Source organism: Hoplias malabaricus, chromosome 10, assembly GCF_029633855.1.
Source record: "Hoplias malabaricus isolate fHopMal1 chromosome 10, fHopMal1.hap1, whole genome shotgun sequence".
Lineage (NCBI taxonomy): Eukaryota > Metazoa > Chordata > Actinopteri > Characiformes > Erythrinidae > Hoplias > Hoplias malabaricus.
This window is the reverse complement of record NC_089809.1, coordinates 37,819,905-37,842,022: the sequence shown is the minus strand read 5'-3', so window position 1 is coordinate 37,842,022 and position 22,118 is coordinate 37,819,905. Positions and strand designations below refer to the sequence as shown.

Below are 22,118 nucleotides of genomic sequence, written 5' to 3'. Positions count from 1 at the left end.
TTCAATTGCTCCTTTAATTATAAGGACCAGAATGTAAATGAGCTGCTATTGACTGGCCCAAATCTGGGGCCCTCTCTTCTTGGTGTACTGCTAAGGTTTAGGGAGCATTCAATTGCGATCAGCAGTGACATAAAAGGAATGTTTCACCACGTGCGGCTGTTACCTGAGGATCGCTCCCTTATGAGATTTCTCTGGCGTGATTTACAGAGAGACTCCAAACCTGACATTTACGAGTGGCAAGTCCTTCCCTTTGGGACAACGTGCTCACCATGCTGTGCAATCTACGCTCTTCAGCGGCATGTTTGTGACCACAGCCAAGATGGAGCAGAAATTAGTCAGGTGGTGGAAAGACATTTTTACGTCGACAATTGGCTCCAGAGTTTCCGTTCTGTGAGTGAAGCCAGGATGATGGTTGATACATTGATGGCTGTCTTGAGTGAAAGAGGATTTGACTTGCGTCAATGGGCAAGTAACCGATCAGAGGTTATATGTCACCTGCCTGAGGAGATCACACTGTAAACCCTAATAAGTTAAGTTTACTCAAATAATTTGAGGTAATTCGTTGCCTCAAATGAATTAAGTTTTCGAAACTTGGTTATTTCAGTAAGTTGTAATAGTGCATTGAGTTCAACTAACACATGTCTTTAAGTTCATTAGACAATCCAAAGTACCTGACACTCAATATGTTGTGTACTTTTAACTTAACTTTTTAAGTTAATATAACTTCTGCACAGCTGATTAAATTAGCTCAGTTAAGTTAACTGCAATAATTATAAAAAGTTATTGTCACTCATCAAGATAAGCACATTGAATGAATTTTATACCCAACATTTTCTAAATTACGGTTTCACTAATATTACAACTGGAATAAATCCAAATAAACATAATTACAAACAATAATGGTATCAAATTATACTTTAATTAAAATGAGCGGCAGTTTCACACAACAGTTTGAAAAAAAGTGACAAAACTTTGACAATACTTCACAAAGCTCCATGCAGTGCGAATGTACACCTCGGAAACATTTGTTTTACTGCACACTTCATTTAAAACTTCACAGTGAAGAACACTGAAACAAATGAATTTTGGTACAAACAAAACATAACCCACAAGATAATTTGGTACAGATTAAAGGCACTGTACCATTTAACTGGCATTCCATCTGTGCATACAATCTTTAAAATAAGACAGTGCTGATACAGAAACACACGTTTTTTTTGTTTTTTTTAAACCAAGTCTCTCAGACAAAAACTTTCAATATTAAGGAAGTGTTTGCAATGAAATTACAAAGATTTTTCCATGAATTACTTCCTGTGTTAAACTGTTAAACAATGTAACAAGTAATTACAATGGCTGATAAAGCTTCTTGTTGACTCATAAAGAAATAAAAGCTTTTTGTTTTAGTGCATGAACTAATGCAAACATTTCAAGAAGAGAGAGGAAAGAAAACACAAATACACCACCAAGTTGACAATGTTCATTTTGTAACTGCCCAATAAAAACATTGAATCTCAAAATGCCAAGGTGTTAACCTTGAATGGAAATTAAAATAACAAGTTATATTCCAACTGTTGACCATTTCTACTTGTCCTTTCATCCTCGATTACTTACAGTGTCATCTACTATGTTTAAATGATGCAAAAATAAAAATATTTATTTTCCATGTTACAGCAGTGATGTATTAGAACCTATTTACTATTTTCAAAGATTAGCCGTTTCTTAATACCCAAAATAAAGACAACTCACTAGCTGGATTATCAGTAATGATAAATCTGCTGACCAAAAACTAACCAATCAACAGCTTTAGAGAAGGAGCTGATTTAACAGAGACTGCAATTTTGGTTTTAGTTTATTGTGGCCTAAACCTAATATCACCCGCTGGATGAATTCAAATGTGTAGCTCATACACTTTGGGTAGTCAAGGTGTAATGCGTAAGTGAGCCCAAACAAAAGGCACATAGCTTGTGGGAGGTCATGAAGATTGTCCATCACAACTTTACCCTCAAGGATGATCCCCACAGACAATGGATTCAAGCACAGGGAGTGAGGATGATGCCCTCCTTCATCACGCTCCACAATGAGGATCCCAGTAGCAATACTGCTGAACATCTGCTCATCATCAGCATCCTTAAAAACATGTCAAAACATTACATGTCAGTCATTCAAACACACTGCATTATGTTACAAAAACAAATCTGAAAAAGTGGTGTTGTATGGAAAATGCAAATAAAAAGAAAGCTTTCTAAAATTCACTCTTCTATGTCATTGCAAACAGAATGGATATTTTTTCTCCGGCCAACATCCATTCATGGCCTGCAGCATATTCCAAAAAAAAGTTGACAGTGCAATTTATAACTTATACCCAAATGTACTGCCTGTTGCTCATAAACTTTATAACTGTGAAATTATAAATGGATCCTTGATTATTATTATTATTAGCATATAAATAGTGTTGTTTAACAGTAGGATGCCTGATAAAATATTTTAGATCACAGAATGTTAGTAAACAAAAAAATTACCTTTTAGCACTTCCTCTTGTATATAATTGCTTAAACATTCACTATATTTTCAGCTACAAAATAAGAATACACTATATTGCCAAAAGTATTTGCTCACCCATCTACATTCTACACTCATTGCCCATTTTCTCAGTTCCACTTACCATATAGCTGCACGTTGTAGTCCATCTGTTTCTCTACATACTTTGTTAGTCCCCTTTACTCTGTTCTCTAATGGTCCGGACCCCCACAGACCAGGTACTATTAGGGAGGTGGGTCATTCTTAGCACTGCAGTGACACTGCAGTGGTGTGTTAGTGTGTGTTGTGCTGGTGCGAGTGGATCAGACACAGCAGTGCTGCTGGAGTTTTTAAACACCTCAGTGTCACTGCTGGAGTAAAAATAGTCCACCAACCAAAAATGTCCAGTCATCCTGTAGGCAGCATCCTGTGAGCACCGATGAAGGATTAGAGGATGACTAACACAAACTGTGCAACATTAGACGAGCTACTGTCTCTGACTTTACTTCTACAGGGTGGAGCAATAACTCCACTCACACCAGTACAACACACCACCATGTCAGTGTCACTGCAGTGCTGAGAATGACCCACCTCCCTAATAGTACCTGCCCTGTGGGGGTCCTGACCATTAGAGAACAGAGTAAAGGGGACTAACAAAGTATGTAGAGAAACAGATGGACTACAGTCTGTAATTGTAAAACTACAACGTGCAGCTATATGGTAAGTGGAACATAGAAAATGGGCAATGAGTGTAGAGAGTAGATGGGTGAGCAAATACTTTTGGCAATATAGTGTATATAGCTTAACTTACAAAGCATGTCTTGAAGAAATCTTCTGTATTATCTCCAAGGATGACAGGGAGTCCTCTTAATGCTAGGGTTCGCAGGACTGTTGGCTCTGAGATCTTGATGGGAAAATAAAAACAGTAATAAATAGATATCAGTATATATCCCACTTGCTAAATCAGTTGTGAAACACATTTTGCCTTTCATCAATGCTCAGTTTCCTAATGCAGGACCAATACTGGCTTGCTGTTTTTGAATGGAGGAGATTTTTTTTTGCACAATTATAAAAAGGAAATCTTCTTTACATTGTTTAAATAATTTAGGGCAAATGGGCAACTAGAAATGCTGCCAAACTACTTGGAAAAATTTTTATATTCATTTTTATTCAAATTATAGACCTTCTTTACCTTCTCCTATAAAGATTCCATTTTAGAAATGCATGTTTTTCTTTGGCCATCAGCAGTACACATCATACGATAAGGGATTGAACAGTGACAAGTGTTTGACATGCATGCTAGCCAAATGATTAGTCTGTATCTGCACTTACAAAATGCATCTCTTACACAGATAGTAAGTTACTAATTTATAGACTCCTAATAGTGGCTAATAATCATACAACAAACTATAAAATAGAAAAGTTTACTTAAATAAGAAAAATACATACATGAACATTGGCTTGCTGTAGAAACCTTGACAGAATATGTCCAGTAAGTCCCCTCTTGGTCCTGAAAACCTCAAGGAGTCGACAGTTGTGTTGATCAAGACCTGCATAAAAGTTCTGCTTTAAATCAATCCCAGCAATTCTGGTGAATTCCATGTAAACCTTATAGAGAGAAGAGGAAAAAAATCAAAAATGTGCTCAAAAGACATCATTCCCTTTAAAATAATATTTGGTCACAAATTCATACCTGATTTTCTTGGAAAAGAGCAGGCCATCGTTCCACTAGTTGGCAAATTGCAGGTTTCTTCTCCACCACTTCTTTTCGGCGAAGGGCAAAAGAGAGATCCATGTTGTGTTTTACAGTCATCACACTTGGAGTTCTTTTCCGCATTTCTTCAACCAAAACAATGCGGGCAGCTTCAAGGCTAGTTTGATCACGACCATCAGGGAAGTCTGGCAAGAAATTTATCTCACATTTTTTTGCCTTTTTTATATTCTTTCTTGACGGTTCTCCATCAGGTAAATTCATTCCACGTTTTCCACCATTGACTGCAACATCATGGCTTCCTGATTTCCGCCGTTTGGTCCTGTAGTTTCCCATCTTAAATTTGAGGCTGTTTTTCCATCCACTCCAACCATTGCGTGAACCTCTCTCTGTGAGACATGGGTGTTTCTTTACAAGTGCAGCAGCAACCTCATCATATTCTGCATCATCTGGATATGCTTTGAATGTGTACATTCTTTCAGCTATTCTCTCCAAGATTTCGTGCTTGAGCTCTTTAGTGACTTTCAGAAGAGTACCATCTTTGAGATGAGACAAGTTTCCCTGTCGAAGCCTATATTCTACATCGACGCTGAAAAGTGGGACATCAAACTCGTCTGGCCATTGACCTATTCTTTGAAGAGATGAAGAATTAGAAAGTATCTCAGTGTCAGCATTGCTGAGTGAATCACTCAGTTGCTCAATGGGTGCACCTATAGGCAGTATCTGTAGTGTAGGGATAACTTTCAGTGTAGGTTTTTCAGGAAGCTCTGATATGTCGGTCAGGTTGCACAACGAGTTATTGAAATCTGGATCCTCAAATTGTAGTGTGAAATTAAAATCAAATACCAGAGTTTCTTGAAGTTGGCATATTAACTCTTCAACTGAGGCTGGTTTTGCAGGCAAAATTACTTTCCTAATGTCAGCTTCTGAGACAATGACTCTCATAAGCATTCTTGAATTTGTAGCCATCTAGTAGAAAAAACATAAAAGTAATAGTAAATAAAAAGATTACCCTTTCAGCAAAAAATAAATCGCTTTGGTGTCACCATCAGTTTTCCTTTTACTCTGTAAGCTGACAGGGGAAAGAAATCATTTAACTCTGATTTCCGAATAACACACAGAGGTGGGAAGCTATCATTGCACACTTCATACGATCGGAAATGTTCACTGTACCATGCTGTCATTGCTTTGCATACAAAAAGGATCTCTGTGTTGATGGCAACAATCTGTGTTACCTGTTTGAATTCAGGGAGCCCTGAACACGAACCAGCAGAGAGTATCATATCTGCACTGTATTTAATTCCATCAATAGAGACAGAATTTGCAACAAGAACTGAAGGGGTCTGTGGAGCTACTTCATCAAATGAGTTCTGTATATTCTCAGGATATGATGAGACCAACGCAGATCTAACCTTGTCCATCTCAATGCAGGGTCGGAAAAATGAGCTGGAATCCAAATGTAAAGCCAATATTTTTTGGTGTTTGGTGGCCAATGTAAGAGCAACATTTTTGTAATTTTGAGAGACACAAATTATCTTTTTTAATACCTTATGCTTGCCCTCAAAACGCATTGTCCACACATCTGAAAGAGGACCAAACACTCTAATCAGTTCAGGATAATGTTCCACAAAATGGTGTTTAGGTCGCAAGTGAAAATTGGGGAAAGTACTTTGCAGCACCTCTCTGTGCTCAGACAATTTACTTTCCAAAAAATTAACAGAATCCTCAGTGTGCCTTGGTGCCACAGACAGTTCCACAATATCTTTGAGAAGCATTAGAACTTCCCAGGCACTGTCTCCTTCAGGGACACTGTGACCAATGATAAGTGGTAGCAGCCTAAGTAGTGTCCAATTTTCATGGCCATTTCCACCAATTGTCCCTTTGCTAGAAAAGTTCTTAGCAATTTGCTGAGGTTGGTCAGTTTTGTCAGTGAATGAATATGCAAATAACTTGATTGCCTGGTTAAGGAAATCTAAAGTGAAATACTTCTTGGCAATGAAGTCTGAAATGCATAAACAAAGCTCAACAGGAACAATTCCTTCCAAAAGATCATGTAATATGTCAGGAGGGTAGCCATTGATGCAGTGAAAATGTTCCAAATTATCTGTCAATGAGCATCCACCTTTCACACCATAGTGTTGACTCAAGGCAGGGTCTAGCCTCACCATTTCCACATGTTTATTGTGATTTTCTATAGTGCGAGGTTCAAAGTCTCTGGTACTCACCTCTCTGTTCTGGGCTTCACTTCTTGTTGCCATGCAGAACCTGCAGAATCGCTGTACTGTGAAGCTTTCTTGAAATCCTGCAAGAGAGTGAGCTCCTAAGTTATCAGCTGAAACATATAAAACTGTCCCCCTGACACTTTTCCCCAAATTCTCAATATATACACCATGCTGTTCTAATGAAACCAGGTCTTTGATAAGTGGCTGCAAAACTTTGGCATAACCATGCTCTTTCACTGTAACTGTATTGCACAAGAGAGCGAGCTGAATTGTATGGAGCGTGGACCTGTACTTTGAAGGAAGGTTTGCAATCACCCAGTACACTGCACACATTTTGTGCTTTTTCTTTGAAGTTCCTAGTGGATTTGAAATTTCAAAATCATCAATGTAAAGACCAAAAGCAATTCTGAATTCTTCTGTTTTGAAAAAGTCATTTTCCCTGAAACTAGAACCATCCATGACAGACTGGTATTCATACAGGGAATTCATTTCAGTTGATAGGACACTATCCAGAACATCTTGCTTGTTTAATAGCTTCTGCAGCATTGACTGTACTGGTACATACACAACAGATTTCCTGCCCTTATCAACCACATATTCCACTGGCATTACTATCGGAAACTCTCTCAAAACATATGATGCTCGTCTTTTCGAGGTAGATAAAGGACCATCTGTGCCACAGAATTTCAAAAGGACATTGCTCTCTGAAACTGTGTTTACTACAGCTTTAATGACTGAATCATTTATAGTGTCATAGTACTTTGTGAGAATACCCTTAATTGAGTCATGTAGTAAGGGCTGTGACAACTGATGTATTTGATTAAGCTGTTGAATTATTTCCTGCACAGATTTCTCTGGTACATGAAGAATGGTTTGCATCTTTAAAAAAAGAGATGCTAAATTATGCTCCAACTGACTTGTTAGATCCCGAAGATCTGTAACTGTGGATTCTTCAGTGTCCTCTAGCTCAAGAGTGTCTACATCTGACATTCCTTCTTGTGCAAGATCATATGCATGATCTTGAGAAATTTCTGAAATTATTTCAGACTTAAACATTCTCCAAGTGTGTGTCCTGTGTTGTTTACTTTGATGAGCATTGAATGTTGAATACACAGTAGTTTGGAAACTGCAGTCAGAAAAAGGACACTGTACTCTTTGATTAACCCTTAGATGAATACTGCGAAGGTGAGAAAAAAAATCTGCCATAGTGCAAGGCTCAGTAAATTCACACAGCTGACAACTGAAACTTAACTTAGAACTTTCAGTTTGGTTATCACGAGAGTTTGAGTGGACTCTAGATAAATGAGTCCTAAGGGCATTCACAGATTTAAATGTGCACATGCATTTATCATGAAGGCAGGGGAAGGGGACAGTTCTTGTGTAGCCCCCATGTTTTAAGCGAAAATGCCTTAGTAGCTGTGCTCTTTTTTCAGTGCTGAATTGACAGTATTTACATTTCCACAACATCCTTTCTCAGTCTGCAAGATAGACAAACGTGAGCGAACAAGCTGTTCAGTCTGCCTTCCTATAAAGCCACATGGGAATGCCGTACGAATATAAAGACTATATGAGTCTGGTTGAAAAAAGCGGTTAAAGCCACCCGAATGTAATTGAAGCATATAAATGAATAATATATATATAAACATATATAAATGAATGAATAAAATGGAACGGAGCATCAAACTGTAACTAGCAAACTACAGCTCCAGTTAAGAAAGAACGGGTCAAAGAGTTTGCGTTTTTTGCATGAGACGTCTTGTTTGTCGTTAAAGCGGCTTAAAACGATGGCACAAATACATATCTATGGTCAATATCTAGCAGTCCAGGGTTAGCTTGGCTTACTTTGTGCGTCGTGAGACCTCAGCTTCGCAGCCCGCCGAAAATTGGGAATGAGCAGCGGTATGATGAATCAGTTGGATCAGACGAAACAGAGCACAGTCTATCAAAAGGGCGAACACGAAAAAACCGACTCAGAAAAACATATCAAATGTCTTGAGGAATCATGAGCGGTGTAGATTTAATTAGCTAGCTACGTGTCAAATTAAACCCTTTTAACCATTTATCCGCAGCACTTTAGCGCTTGTTTAGTTATCGCTAGCTAGGTTAGGCTCCAACAGATAGAACTTATCCGGCTAGCTATCTGATTTAACTGTTTGTTAACATTTGTTGACAGGCAGTTTTTGAATATGTTTTCAGAAAAAAAACTTACATACAACTATACATGGGAATGCTTACTAAATACGAGAAAGGAAGTGAGGAAAATTCACATCTCCATCAGCCAACATGAACAGCTCTTTTGGAATCCGTGCCCGCCATTTGAAATGTTCTGAGACTGGGTGTGTTCACGTGACCAACAAGAAAGCTAAAACTTGGGTTATTGAGTTGTTTTTTCTTGAAACATCAAGTACACATGGTCATTCAAAGAGATAGTACAAACTACTTACCAAGATTAAGTGATGTCTGCTAATTGTAAAAAAATGAGTAATGTCGACTTGATTTTTTAAATGCATACAGTGTTAGGTTTTACAGTGCAGATCAAAGAGCAATGAGCAGTGGTTGAACCATAATGACATGGAGCCTCAAGAGCCGGCATTGGGGTTACGTTGGATGTGCCTGACAGACACATTGCGATATAAGTCACGGATGCTGAAGTCCTATCCTACCACAATGAGAAATATATACAGGGTCTTGGCCAGCCTGTATGACCCCCTTGGATTCCTCATACCATACACGACAAGGGCCAAGATCATTGTCCAACAGTTGTGGAAAAAAAAAAAAAGGGAATGGGATGACCCATTGCTTCCTGCAGATTTACTGACTGTTTGGCAGACCTGGGAAGAGGAACTTCAGCATCTAGACAGTATCTGCTTACCTCGCTGTTACGTGAAGGCTGAATTAGATCATACTGACAGTAAACAGGAGGTGCACATCATCTGTGATGCCTCAGAAAGTGCTTATGGCAGTGTGGCATACATTCGAACAGAGGACACTCATGGACAGATTGAGGTGGCCTTTCTAACAGCCCGCTCCAGAGTGGCTCCCAAACGACAACTTTCCATGCCACGTCTGGAGTTGTGTGCCGCTGTCACTGGGGCACAATTGGCTAGAGTGCTACAGAATGAGCTCACTGTGACAACCGATCGAGTCATAATGTGGACAGACTCTACGACTGTCCTTACATGGATCAAGTCTGACACCTGTCGCTACAAGGTTTTCTACTCGCATTGCAGAGATACAGGAGTTGACTTATTTGCAAGCCTGGCGGTATGTGACATCTTCTGAAAATCCAGCTGATGACCTTACAAGGGGAAAGTCGCTGGCCAGCTTGACAAGGAAGAGTCGATGGGCATGTGGTCCTTCATTTCTATCTACACCACCAAATCAGTGGCCACCTAATGTCATAGAATCCATCAATGATAATTTAGATGAGTTACGGAGAGTTGCCACCTGTTTACTGACAACAGTAACACCTGATTTTGTTATACCAGATGCTCAACAATATAATAATTTCAGTGACCTGGTTACTATGACAGCTCACCGTATTCATGGGGCGGCAGCTGAAGTAAATGGAAACCCAACAGTGGAACATTTTAAAGAAGCAGAACTCAGGCTTCTAAGAACTGTACAGCTGGAAAGTTCTCCTAAAGAGGTTCAGTGTTTTACAACTGGAATAGCACTACCTCATAATAGTCGCCTGATAACGTTGGCACCAGAGTTTGATCAGGATCTGCAGCTGATCAGAGTGGGTGGTCGCTTGCGTAGATGCAGTGAACTTGAGCTGAATACAATCCACCCTGTTGTATTAGACCCAAGACACCCTATCACCAGATTGCTCATTCAGCAGACAGACAGGGAGTTAAAGCATCCAGGTGCTGAGCGCTTGTTCGCAGAACTAAGAAGGAAATATTGGATCTTCAGAGGTCGAGAAGCTATAAAGAAAGAACAACGGCAGTGTGCCGAGTGTCAGAAATGGAGAGCTAACCCAATTGTGCCAAAGATGTCAGACCTCCCCTCAGCCCGGGTTAGACTGCATAAACCAGCCTTTTTTTCTACTGGAATGGACTGTTTTGGTCCATTTCAAGTGAAGGTTGGGCGTCAAACTGAAAAATGTTGGGGTCTATTATTCAAATGCCTAACAACCAGAGCCGTGCACATTGAAGTGCTTACCAGTATTAATACTGATTCCTTCCTCTTGGCTCTACGGAGATTTGTCTCACGACGTGGGAAACCGATGGAGTTGCTCTCTGATCAGGGAACCAACTTCAAGGGAGGGGAACGGGAGCTGCAAGAAGCCTTTAGAGCCATGTGTCCCTCTTTACAGGATCAACTCGCAACCCAACAAATCCAGTTTTCTTTCAACCCACCTTGTGCTCCTCACTTCGGAGGAGCTTGGGAGCGAGAGATAAGGTCGATTAAGGTTGCCCTTAAAGCCAGTTTAGGTTCTCAGTTAGTTACATCAGAAGTCCTGAGTACCACACTGACAGAAATAGAAGGAATTCTGAACTCTAAGCCATTAGGGTATGTGTCTTCAGATGTTGCCACTCCTGACCCAGTCACACCCAATCTCTTATTGATGGGGCGGCTGGATCCCTCACTATCACAAGTTTTGTATCATGACACAGAGGTGCTAGGTCGTCGATCTTGGAGAGTGTGTCAAGTGTTAGCAGATCGCGTCTGGGCACAGTTCCTTCGGCATTATCTGCCCACGCTGCAGACACGGTCTAAATGGCAGGCTGAAACATCACCCCTTCAAACAAATACAGTGGTGATGATAGTTGACCCCCAGCTTCCCAGAGCCTCTCGGCCTGTTGGCGAAGTCATTCAAGTTTTCCCAGGAGCGGATGGATTCATCCGCACAGCAGAAGTTCGTGTAAAGGATCACACCTACATCAGACCTGTTAGTCGACTCATTAGATTGCCAGCAGTCCCTAAGGAAGACCAGCAATAGAAAACTTCAAATTTGCCTAACAAATTTGGGGGCGGCTGTTGTGAAGATCAGAGCATTTAACTATGTGTGGTCAGTGTGTGAGGAGTGCCCCCTGGAGGCCAGCTGGTAAAAATCACATTAAAAGTGACTGGAAATTTCCGTTGTTTTTTTGGTTATGTGAGAGAAGGCATTGAAGACATTTGGGGTGCTGGTGGAATAGTTCTTAGTTTTTCTTGGTGATCCTCTTTGGTGTGTGTGAATGTGTGCGTCCAAAGAGTCGTGAGTATTTGTTTTCCACATACTGCAGTAAAATGTCTGAGATGCGTATGTAGGATGTTTGTTCTGATACTTTGCTTTGAATTTAGTTGCTAATGCTAAGTCTGCTAATGTTAAGTCAATGATTAATGTAGGCTATATAAGGATATTGAGCATTACTAGGTTACTTACTAACACTATTTAGTACTTAATTGTGTTCAGTAATGTTTTTCAATATTATTGTGTTAAGAGAAATTATTTTGTTTTTCTAGAACCACCCACACACACATGTACATAACTGTTGAAGTAAATGTACATTGGGAGACGGAATAAATAGAATTGGTGGAATTTCTCTAATTTGTGCATCCTTACCGATTGCCCACTCAGCGATTACATCTTTATACAATCAGCAAAACCAAACATTTTCCTCTTCAAAATAGTTAATGATTAATAGACTGAATTAATAGTATAATCAGTAAGCTTAGTCGTGTAATACGTTTTATTACTTTTTTAACTCTTTTTTAAACATTTAATAAATGTATTTAAAAAATAGATGTAATATATATTTCAGTACACAACTAGTTTAATACATAATTTTAATTAATAGTTAATGAATGTTTCATTTTATAGTTAAATAAATAGAACTAAAAATAGTAATTATGTTTAATATATAGTTAATGAATAGGTCTAAGTTTAAAATGATTAACTGTTAAATAAATATATTTAGTACTGTAATATTTAATTACATTAAATGTGTTTAATATGTTTAATACATTAGTATATGTTTAAATAACACATTTTTATTTCATAGTTTAGTAAATGTATTTAATAAATAGAACATGTTTATAGTTGAATAAACTGCATTAATAAATAATTTAGTAATTATGTTTAACATAGTTTAGTGAATAAGTTTAGTTAATAGTTTAGTGAATGTGTTTAATAGTTTTATTAAATTACTAAACTTTATTAATGTGTTAATAATTGAGTAAATGTGTTTAATAAATTCTAATGTTGACTACTTTCCTTGATCAGCCAAGTCACAATGACCTCGTTTCTGCATTCATTGTCCATCTTGTCAGCTCAACTCCTCATTAAGATAAACGTTGTGGTTGTGTAATTAAAGACTAGTAAATCAGTTGTTCTTCTTCGTTTTTAATCCCCCTTTGACCATTTTCACCAGTGGTGAGGACCACTACAGAGCAGGTATTAATTGGTTGGCCGATTGTCCACAGCACTGCAGTGACACTGATACGGTGGCTGTGGGTGAGTGTGCGCTGGAGTTTTCAAACACTCGTCTCTATTAAACATACCCACCTTGTAGACGTAAAGTCAGAGACAGTAGCTCTTCTACTGCTGCACAGTTTGTGGTATTTCTGGTCCAGCATTGACATAGAAGTGTTTAAAAACTCCAACAGCACCGCTGTGTCTGATCCACACTAAACCACAAGCCCAATTTATACTTCTGCATTGAATCTATGGCATGGGGGGGGTATTTTGCAGTGTTTGGATTTTCCACCTCTGATGCCGATGGTGTGGAAGCACCCAATTTTAAACATCCAAAAGTGACAAGGCATTTTCATCTTATGACATACAATGGTCTTAAGATGTACAAAAGTTCCATGTTAACACAGATATCAATGTAAGCGTAAAGATGTTCCATAATAAAAGGCGTTCCATAGTAGCCTGATGCGCACCTCTCCAGAAATGGTATTGTTTTGACGCAGACCGCAATAACTGTGATTGGTCAGTTAGATGGACATTGTTTATGTTGAACCGAAGAAGTACAGGAACATGAACAACTTCTCCATACTAGTGAGACCACAGACAGCAGTCTCAGTGTAACTGCAGAGAGACGCAGACACCAGCGCATAAGTATAAATGTGTACGGCTCTTACGAAGCCCACGGCATAGGCTCTGGGACGAGTCAATGCAGAAGTATAAATCGGCCTTACACCACAGTCATATCAATGTCACTGCCCACACACCTGCTTTCTGGGGGTCCTGACCATTGAAGAACAGATGGAAATGGGAGCTAAATATTAAAAGTATGCAGAGCTAAACACTGTAACTGTAGAACTATAAAGTGCACTAATTTAGTCAGTGGAGCTGATGCAGTGGACCACGAATTTAGAAATAAAGAGGTCACAGTAATGTTTTGACTGATCAGTCTATTTTCACAGGGTATGAGTAAATTAACCTAAACTATTATTTACAAAACCTATTATTTACATGAACTACTATTTACAGTATATTACAGTGTGCTATGTACAAAATGTGAAAGGATAATGGGGTCGTGTCCAAAGGGAATGGAGGAGGGTGAAGGGGTGAGGTGTTCCTCCAGCAGATGATGTTGTCAGCTCAGCTGTTCCTAAACAAAGAAAACCAGCTGAACATTAGATCAGTGACGACATGATGTAATAACATCTCACTCAGTCCTTTTAGTAACTAGTTACCTTTACTCCAGTACATGAACGTCAGTGAAATATGAATGGATTTGTATTTTCCTAAACATTTTCACATTTTAAAACTGTTTTAAAGATGAAACTCACTGGGAGATCTGCACTGACCTGATCACTGGAACCAGGGGTGGAGCAGGATCTGGTCCAGAGCGGGACGGTCTGCTGCCTCAACGCTCAGACACCACTGAATCAGGTGACGACACTCTGTTACACAACAGTCAATGAGAACAATGAGAACTGACCAATTAAATTATTTTATTTATTAATATTTAGTTCTTGAAGTGTGTGTAGGGGGATGTGTGTATCTGTCTGTCTGTTTGTGTGTGTGTGGGTGGAGAATCTTACCTGTGGACAGTCCTTCAGGGAAGCGCAGTTGAGACGGTAAAATGCCCTGAATGTCCCTGAAAGGCAGGTAGCCACACAGCATCTGGAACAGCAGGACTCCCACAGACCAGACAGTGGCGGGTTCTGCCAGATAGCACCTGTGCCGAAACCACTCAGGAGGAGCGTACTGCAGCGTGCCTGGAGACACAAAGACACAAAATACACAACTGTACTATTCCCTTCATATCTCTTAGCAGGAATGCTCGTCAGAATGCTGAGGAGGAAGGGTAAAAAACAGCTGTAAATTTAGCACAAATCTGAGCGCCCACTATAGTGATTAAAGAATAAAATGAGCAGTCTGGCTACTGACCACACTTCAGTGTTTAAACGCTGATGTGTTCCAATAGTGAGACATCTGTCTAAGTGCTTTACAGCTTTTAAAGATTTACATATCAGACACAACAAAATGAAAACTGCTGCTTCGTGGATTTAGGGTCAATTTATACTCCTCTAGTCAGCGATTGGCTTTGGGCAGGAGGTGCTTAGGCTCGTGTGCAGCTGCTCAAGAACATTAAGTTTTACTGTAATTGCTATTCTATGGTGATTACAAGCTGTGTGTGTACAACTGAGAGGGTAACTTCAATTGAAACAACTGTGTACACATAAAAATGAACAAAACTCCAGATAGAAACACACCATAAAAATAATAATAATAATAATAATAATAATGTTACACTTAGGGCGTCATGGTGGTGCAGCAGGTAGTGTCACTGTCACACAGCTCCGGGGTCCCGGCGTTGGGGGTTCAAGTCCCGCTGCGGGTGACTGTCTGTGAGGTGTGTTCTCCCCGTGTCCGCGTTTCCTCCGGGTGCTCCGGCTTTCTCCCACGGTCCAAAACCACACATATGTAGATGGACTGGCGACTCAAACGTGTCCATAGGTATGAGTGTGTGAGTGAATGTGTGAGTATGTGTCGCTCTGTGAAGGACTGGTGCCCCCTCCTGGATGTATTCCCACCTTGCGACCAGTGATTCCAGGTACGCTCCGGACCCACCGCGACCCTGATAAGCAGTTACAGACAATGAATGAATGAATGTTACACTTTACATAGAGGCTTTCACGTAGCCAAGGACTCTTTATAAATGAGTGTGAATAAAAACTGTTAATAAAAGCATGAATGAATAACTATCAAAGACAATTAAAATATTCAGAGAAAAGTTAGGATTTTGACTTTGAGAAGATGGAAAGTGCAGAAGAAGGGGGCTAAGGAGTTCCAAGGAGCGCCACCCGGAGGAGAAAGTCTAAAACTAGGAATAGCTAAAAGACCAGAACCTGAAGATCTTAGTTTGTGAAAAAGGGTGTAGGGAAATAGGAGTGAGGAAACAACTGGGTCGGAGCAAGGCCTTAAATGTCAACAGCTGGATTTAATAGATTTCTTTTGTAACTGGAAGCCAGTGACGTGGGCAGATTTCTCAGTGTGTACTAGGACTCTGGCTGTGGAATTGTGAATGTACTGAAGAGGGAAAAGTGTGTTAAAATGTAAGTCATAGGATAGAGAAATACAGTAATCTAGCCGTGATGTAATGAAGGCATGCACTACGATCTCAAGGAAAGCAGAGGATGGCGTATAGCAAAACCTTGTCGATGGAATTATGCAGATAAGTCAGATATTAATATGTGGGACAAAGCTAAAGTTTGGCGTCAAACAGGACACAGAGATTTCTTATAAAAAAAGGACTGGCTGACAGGGGTATGACCAACAATAAGAGTGCAGTCTGAACAGGCAGAGATGGCTGACTTAGTACTGACAAACATTCATAATTTTTAGGGTTAAACTTGAGAAAATGATACATTGGGTTTGAGGTAAAGTTAGTCTGAGGTCAGTCACCTGAAAAGTACTCATAGACAGACGTCTGCAGCAGGTCCCCGCAGCCAAAGTCGATGAGTCTGATCTCCAGGGAGTCTGGGTTAATCAGGACATTCTCCGGCTTCACGTCCCGGTGAAGGACTCCACGGCGCTGGCAGTGGATCAGGGCGTTCAGCAGCTGCTTCATCACCACCCTAGTGAAACACTCACCTACACGGCCGCCGTGGTCGTCACAGAAGGCGCTCAGATCCTGACAGGGCTCTAGACGCTCCAGGACCATGATGTAGCGCGACTTCTGGTTGAACCAGTCCAGCAGCTTCAGGACATTGGAGCACTCAGGACCCTCGTTGGTCAGGGTCATCACGGCCACCTCCAGAGGAACACGGCCCCATCCAGGCTGCACAGGAGGAGGACAGTGAGGAGCAGCAAGGAAAGTTACAGAAAGTTATGGACAATATTTGTAGAATTGTAGAATTTCTGTATAATGACATTGTTAAGGTGTAAATAAACTCTTTCAGAGTGACGGATGTAAAAGGATATAATGTCATTAAATATATTGGTGTTGTCACCACTGTAAAGAAATCTGAGTGTGTAAGTGTCACATCAGATCACTCAGCATGTGTTTACATCTCAGTGAGAGAATGAAGCAGACGTTTTGAAGAATGGAAGGTGTCCCTCTTTAACTGAGCACAGTCCACCACAGCTTATCTACATCATCAATGAGATCAGAAAAGTCTGATACTAGAAAGTGGATTGGATCCTGGCTGGATTTACCTTCTAGGAGCTGTGTATAATCACTGTTGACTCAGTGCTATAAAATTATATCAAAATGGAGATACAAGGTTTTGTTTTAAAATCAGTGACATATAAATAAACAAAATAATCCTGAAAAAAACTCACAAGATCCAGTTCCTCCTCAGCTACATCCTTGGACACGAACTTGATGGCGACCTGAGCCAAACGCACCAGTGCCCAGCAGAGGGCCCTTCTTATACAGTCACCCAAAAAGAGCTGAAACACAATCCATACGTCAGCCACTAGAGCACTAGTGAGGTCACATTGGATGATTTGTTCTGGTTTAAACACATCTTTTTAGCTCATCTATAAGACATTGGATGGTGCTCAAAACGTATGAGGGGCTTCATTCCCCACTGCCCAATACTGGACACTGAAGATGGTGACTTCAGACTCATGTGCAGATAGTCCATCCTTTTCTATTATCAATGCTTCTCTATGAAGATTGTGGTGTGGTGCACCTTCAACTTACTTCTTATATGAGATGCAGGTGTCTGGACATAAAATCTAGTCTCAGGGCTCACTCCAAAGTGCATCAGAATAATCCCCTCCTCTAGAAATTAAGCCTATGGTTCTGAAACATGGTTCGCCCCAAACACTGTCACAGAGTTAAAACCATCTCCACACTGTTCTTACAGAAAAAGCCCATTCTTACACTTGTGAATCCGTTTAGTCGGCCGGCCAAACGGGACACTGGGGTCAGAATGGTCCTTTCATTGTCCATACGTCTGTGATTCTATGCAATGAAGCAAGTGGCCTGTGCCAGGGGAAAGAGAGGGTCCACCGGAGGGGGCACATGTGCCACACAGCCCCTGCTGACCTCTGTCACGTCCCTGGCGTACAGAGCTACCCGTCTCAGGTGGCATCTCGCCGCAGCCCGACACTGGGCTCTGACCTTGGGCTGTGTCCACTTCCTCCTCGCTTCCTTCGCTCGGACACTGCCCTCGGTGCTGACTACGGCTAAACAGAATGAAGGGAGTGAGGATAAAGGTGTGAGTTCACATATCACTGCAGTCCAGAGAAAACCATTCTCTACATCATTTAAACCCATCAGCTGCTCTTTACACTGGGTCAACATTTCACAGCCCACGGACCAATGCTCCAAAATCACTTGGAATAAAAGCATTAAATATTAAGTATGTTTCTGCCCTGTTCTGGAAAGGTTTTTATTTTGGAAATAATGCAACAATATGTCAAAATACAAAACAAATTTGTTTTAATATCATAATAATGTCATATATTTCTAGTTCATTTATTCACTTCAGATTTAAATATATCTGAATGCCTGAACTGTTCTGTATCAAAGTAATGTTTATAACGTCTCTGTGAGCATAAGAAAAAGTGTTTTTTTTAAACACAAGGTCAGAACACATTATGTGTGAAAATATAAAGTAGATATTAGCGCTGGAAGTTTATTAAAGAACAAAAGCAAAACGTCTGAAAACTGATTGAGGCCTACCCTCAGAGTAACGGAAAAATAACGGTCCAGCCTTGGACTCAACCGGATTGTTGCTGTGTGTAATTTTCCAAGGACTTTTCCAAGAATAAAATTAAGTTAAACCGTGTTTTAAAGATAGGGAAAAGTTATATTGAGGTCAGTATTAGGTGTGGTGTTAGGACTAAGATGGTAATACTTACGGACCAAGTAAAATTACGTTTCCGCGAAATGAATATGTCTATGTAGTGTCCCCACAATGCATGAAAACAAACCAGTGTGTTTATTCTGATAGTTTGTAAACAGGTAGCACTAGCTAAATTAGCTACCTATTAGCACGAATGTGGGACTGGTGTAAATTCAGATTACTAGCGCTAGCACTGATGCTCATTTCGTACAGAAAGCAGCTTTGTTACAAACTGTGTTTTTACAGCGGGACACAAGCGTTGTGAAGATATTTCTGCAGGAAAACAGCTCCGGTTAGGAACAGTTCTCCAGTCTCAGCTGCTAGCGCGGGGAAACAGTGCCCCCCGGCGGCGGTACAGCGCTGTATTTTGGAAATGTGTTGTGGTCATTCTCCAGCAGAAGGCGCTGTAGAGCCTTCTCACTCACCTGCTGCTTCCTGGCGCCTCATTTTCTCTCCGAAGAAAAGTAAAAACAGTCAAACAGTATTTTAGAAAATGATAAAGAAAGTCACAGTTTCGCTCAGAGAAAATCGCTTTGTTTGAATTTGGAATTGTTCTTAGCAACGGTACCTCAGTGACGTCACGTTCCAAGTCGTGTCTTGACGTCATCAACTCCGAAATAATGAGTAATAGACCCACAGTCAGAGTAGTGTTTAAGGCTGTGTAATAAATAATGTAATTCAGCATATGTTTCAAAGACGAAATAAAATTTCTCCTGGAGGTAACTTCTACGGTCTGTGTCTATGTTATTTAGTAGTTTAAAGTAGTAAATATTTTCATTAAATTTAAAACAATTTGGAAATCTCAGATGGTAGAATAAACATAGCAAGCAGTTTGAAGATACTTTTATAGAGAACTGGCTTTCAGAGTCATCGGAAAGGAGTGATTAATAAAAAGAAGTCAGTGCTGGGACTGAAATGTTCATGAAACATTTTATGTCTGTGTTTGCTGAGCCTTTTTAAAATCCACCATTACCCACCATCCACCAGAAAATGAAGGGGACATGTCCCCACTGTCCCTGATGTCCTGCTGCTTATGAGTGAATAGGAATGGTGAATACAGTGGAGTAAATCCCTATGTTTCCTGACAATCGTAGAACATTATGGAGTAGTAAATCTATATCTGCAGTTCTCACCACCTCACAATTGCCCCTTTGTTTCTTCAGCTCTGACCCCTGTGTAAACCTAAAACTATGTGTATATTTTCTAAGGCTTCAGCCAAAACCCAGGCTCTGAAAGATGCTGAGGACTGTGACTGTTTTTTAAGTGGTTTCCTGTGGAGCATGTGATGCTTACAGTGGAGGTGAGTGCTTGAAGTGCAGCTTAAACATCACTGCAGATGTCTATTGGACATGGACTGCATGAGGTGCATAAATATCACATCAGAAGGTAGGGGATGTTTGGGCTTGGATAAAAGTTTTTAATAAATAGTTTAATGAGACTGTGCTTATTTTTCTTCTGCAACAAAATAATTTTGCATTCTGTCCTGCCACAATCAGAGAATAATTCAGAAAAGTGATTTCATCACAAGCCAAATGTAATTCACATTTAAACTCAAGAAACTCTGGTGTTATGTGGCATCCTTCATGTTTTACTGAGTTTTCTGTTCTGTTCTGAATGTTGTATCCAGTGTTTTTTTATTTTATTCAGAAAACAGGATGATGATCTTACTTTTGTTTTCGTGAGGTAAAGACAGAGACGACTAGAGACAGGATGTTGCTGTGAAGTCAGGTGTCTAAAACACACAGTGTAGGGTTACGTTATTCACCTGTAGCTTGGTCTGATTTCACATTTCCTCCAAATGATGAAAATACAATATTCTTCTTGATCTTTTTGATTAGACCTTAAAAACCAGACAGTCTGATTGTTGCTCCTGTCTAGACACCAGTCATGGACAATCAAGCCTCATCCTGTCAAGGGTAAGGCTTCATTACATTTTATCTGTAAATAGGTCTGTGTTTAACTACGTTCCATTCATTATATAACACTGGAGTTCAGATTGAATTTGGAAAGACAGCTTTTAGTTACAGCGCAGCTTTGGCATGGAATTATCTTCAGAAATATTTGAGCTTAGAGCAGTTTATTTCTTTGAATGAATGTAAAGTAACTTTTAAACACACCTTTGTTCTTGTTAATGAATATCTCTGTGTGTGTGTGTGTGTGTGTGTGTTGGATTTTTGTTTGTTGTGGTTTAGAGTGTGATGTGTGTTTATGTTCTGTCTTGTGTCTGGGCCAGATCTCACTTGTAAAAGAGATTTTTGATCTCAACATCACTACCCTGGTAAAATAAAGGTTAAATTAAAAATGATAAAATAAATCACATCATAGAACCCTAGACATCATCGCCTCAACCTTATCTTACAACAATAAGAAATTACCAAACTGATACAGCCTTCAACACATTTACACTGCACAACTCACACGTGCTCTGTCCTTATTGTTTTCTCAATAATTATTTTTGTTTAGGAACAAAAACAGAAAGCAGCTTGATAAAATAAAAAAAAGCTGTAAGTCAATAGCTGGACCCTTCACAAGATACATTCTAGGCAAGTTCATTTATAGAGCACCTTTCATACAGAACCAATTCAAAGTGCTTTACAGAAATAGAAACAATTAAATTAAAAGGCAGAATAAAATCATAAATTTCCAATAAGACAATTACATAAAAAGAGTAAAATGATTAAAACAATTTAAAATAAATGAAAAGAAATAAAATGCCGTTACAGAAAAGTGCAGAATATTTTAAACTGAGCTGTAGCTGCTCAAATAGGAGTGTTTTAAGTCTTGATTTAAAAGTGTCTAAAGTTGGGGCTCTTCTAATTGACACAAAATAGTAATAATAATATTTAAGAGTAAGGTAGGCCTTACAGTGAACTGTTAGATATCTGAAACTTATTGCTAATATGTTTATCTCTAAGATATTTCTAATTACATATTGACCTGTATTTTTAAAATCACAAATGTAATTGATTTCTGAGGAAGCTCCAGCTGAAGATATCTGTGATTTGTCGGCGGTGAAACTTTCTGTTCAACTTTAAAGTCAACATTTCCTCCACTTGGACAGTAATGGGATATGAGAGTAGTGTATATTGTGTAGCAGCTGTATATTGTACATAGTTGTTATCTCCTCTTTTTTCCAGATGACGAAAATATCAGTCCATAAGTGCAGCTTGCCCTACGCCCAGAACTCAACTTCTGGAGGTTCTGAAGAGTTCCTTGAAGTACCACTGGGAGAGTGTGTAAGTGTCCAAATACATTTCATCCTGAATTTGCTTCATTAGACTTGGATCTGGATTAAATATAAAGAGCTCATATTGCAGCAAATCTATTGTTTATAAGAACACTGATCAGTAAAATCAGACGATACAATCCTAACTCGGCGCTGTAAAATGACACAACCTTATCCTGGATCAGCGTTCTGA

The 22,118-nt window shown here is 39.7% G+C and overlaps 2 protein-coding genes and 1 long non-coding RNA gene across 11 annotated transcripts; 1 reads left to right on the top strand and 2 right to left on the bottom strand.

Moving 5' to 3' along the window:
* Positions 1-908: 908 nt before the first annotated feature.
* Positions 909-12,087, bottom strand: LOC136708759 (uncharacterized). Of its 6 annotated transcripts, XM_066683535.1 has the most exons (7): positions 8,686-10,605; positions 8,293-8,389; positions 6,454-6,530; positions 4,211-5,197; positions 3,967-4,125; positions 3,329-3,421; positions 909-2,127 (listed from the first exon to the last, which is right to left on the bottom strand). In XM_066683535.1, exons 3-7 carry the CDS (start codon positions 6,484-6,486, stop codon positions 1,804-1,806), a joined length of 1,596 nt encoding a protein of 531 aa, XP_066539632.1. In that variant the 5' UTR covers positions 6,487-6,530; positions 8,293-8,389; positions 8,686-10,605; the 3' UTR covers positions 909-1,803. The 6 variants fall into 6 exon arrangements, with proteins under 6 accessions (XP_066539632.1, XP_066539629.1, XP_066539633.1 ...); XM_066683532.1 differs by lacking the exon at positions 8,686-10,605 and adding an exon at positions 10,618-12,087 and having other exon boundaries at positions 6,454-8,389; XM_066683536.1 differs by lacking the exons at positions 8,293-8,389; positions 8,686-10,605 and adding an exon at positions 10,618-12,087.
* On the top strand, positions 11,554-16,420 carry LOC136708761 (uncharacterized). Its single transcript, XR_010804380.1, has 3 exons — positions 11,554-11,656; positions 14,171-14,284; positions 16,338-16,420. It is a non-coding gene; the product is annotated as an uncharacterized lncRNA (long non-coding RNA).
* LOC136708760 (serine/threonine-protein kinase pim-1-like) lies at positions 12,563-19,215 on the bottom strand. 4 transcript variants are annotated; one of them, XM_066683538.1, is made up of 7 exons: positions 19,125-19,215; positions 17,733-18,037; positions 17,183-17,293; positions 16,304-16,679; positions 14,437-14,613; positions 14,200-14,295; positions 12,563-14,000 (listed from the first exon to the last, which is right to left on the bottom strand). In XM_066683538.1, exons 2-6 carry the CDS (start codon positions 17,799-17,801, stop codon positions 14,204-14,206), a joined length of 825 nt encoding a protein of 274 aa, XP_066539635.1. In that variant the 5' UTR covers positions 17,802-18,037; positions 19,125-19,215; the 3' UTR covers positions 12,563-14,000; positions 14,200-14,203. The 4 variants fall into 4 exon arrangements, 3 of the variants coding, with proteins under 3 accessions (XP_066539635.1, XP_066539634.1, XP_066539636.1); XM_066683537.1 differs by lacking the exon at positions 19,125-19,215 and adding an exon at positions 18,716-18,941; XR_010804379.1 differs by lacking the exons at positions 12,563-14,000; positions 14,200-14,295; positions 19,125-19,215 and adding exons at positions 15,150-15,476; positions 18,716-18,941 and having other exon boundaries at positions 14,503-14,613.
* Positions 19,216-22,118: the final 2,903 nt, after the last annotated feature.

What these genes read in the sequence shown, in the direction of transcription:
- LOC136708759 (XM_066683532.1), bottom strand. Translation starts at nt 7,917, where the DNA reads ATGTTGTGGAAATGTAAATACTGTCAATTCAGCACTGAAAAAAGAGCA. An exon ending in GTGAAGCCCAGAACAGAGAG is followed by an intron (nt 5,198 to 6,453) that starts GTGAGTACCAGA and finishes TTTTTCTACTAG; the next exon opens with ATGGCTACAAATTCAAGAAT. An exon ending in CTCTTTTCCAAGAAAATCAG is followed by an intron (nt 4,126 to 4,210) that starts GTATGAATTTGT and finishes TCTCTCTATAAG; the next exon opens with GTTTACATGGAATTCACCAG.
- LOC136708760 (XM_066683538.1), bottom strand. Translation starts at nt 17,801, where the DNA reads ATGGACAATGAAAGGACCATTCTGACCCCAGTGTCCCGTTTGGCCGGC. An exon ending in GACTAAACGGATTCACAAGT is followed by an intron (nt 17,294 to 17,732) that starts GTAAGAATGGGC and finishes ATTGTGTTTCAG; the next exon opens with CTCTTTTTGGGTGACTGTAT. An exon ending in CTGAGGAGGAACTGGATCTT is followed by an intron (nt 16,680 to 17,182) that starts GTGAGTTTTTTT and finishes CCTCCTGTGCAG; the next exon opens with CCTGGATGGGGCCGTGTTCC.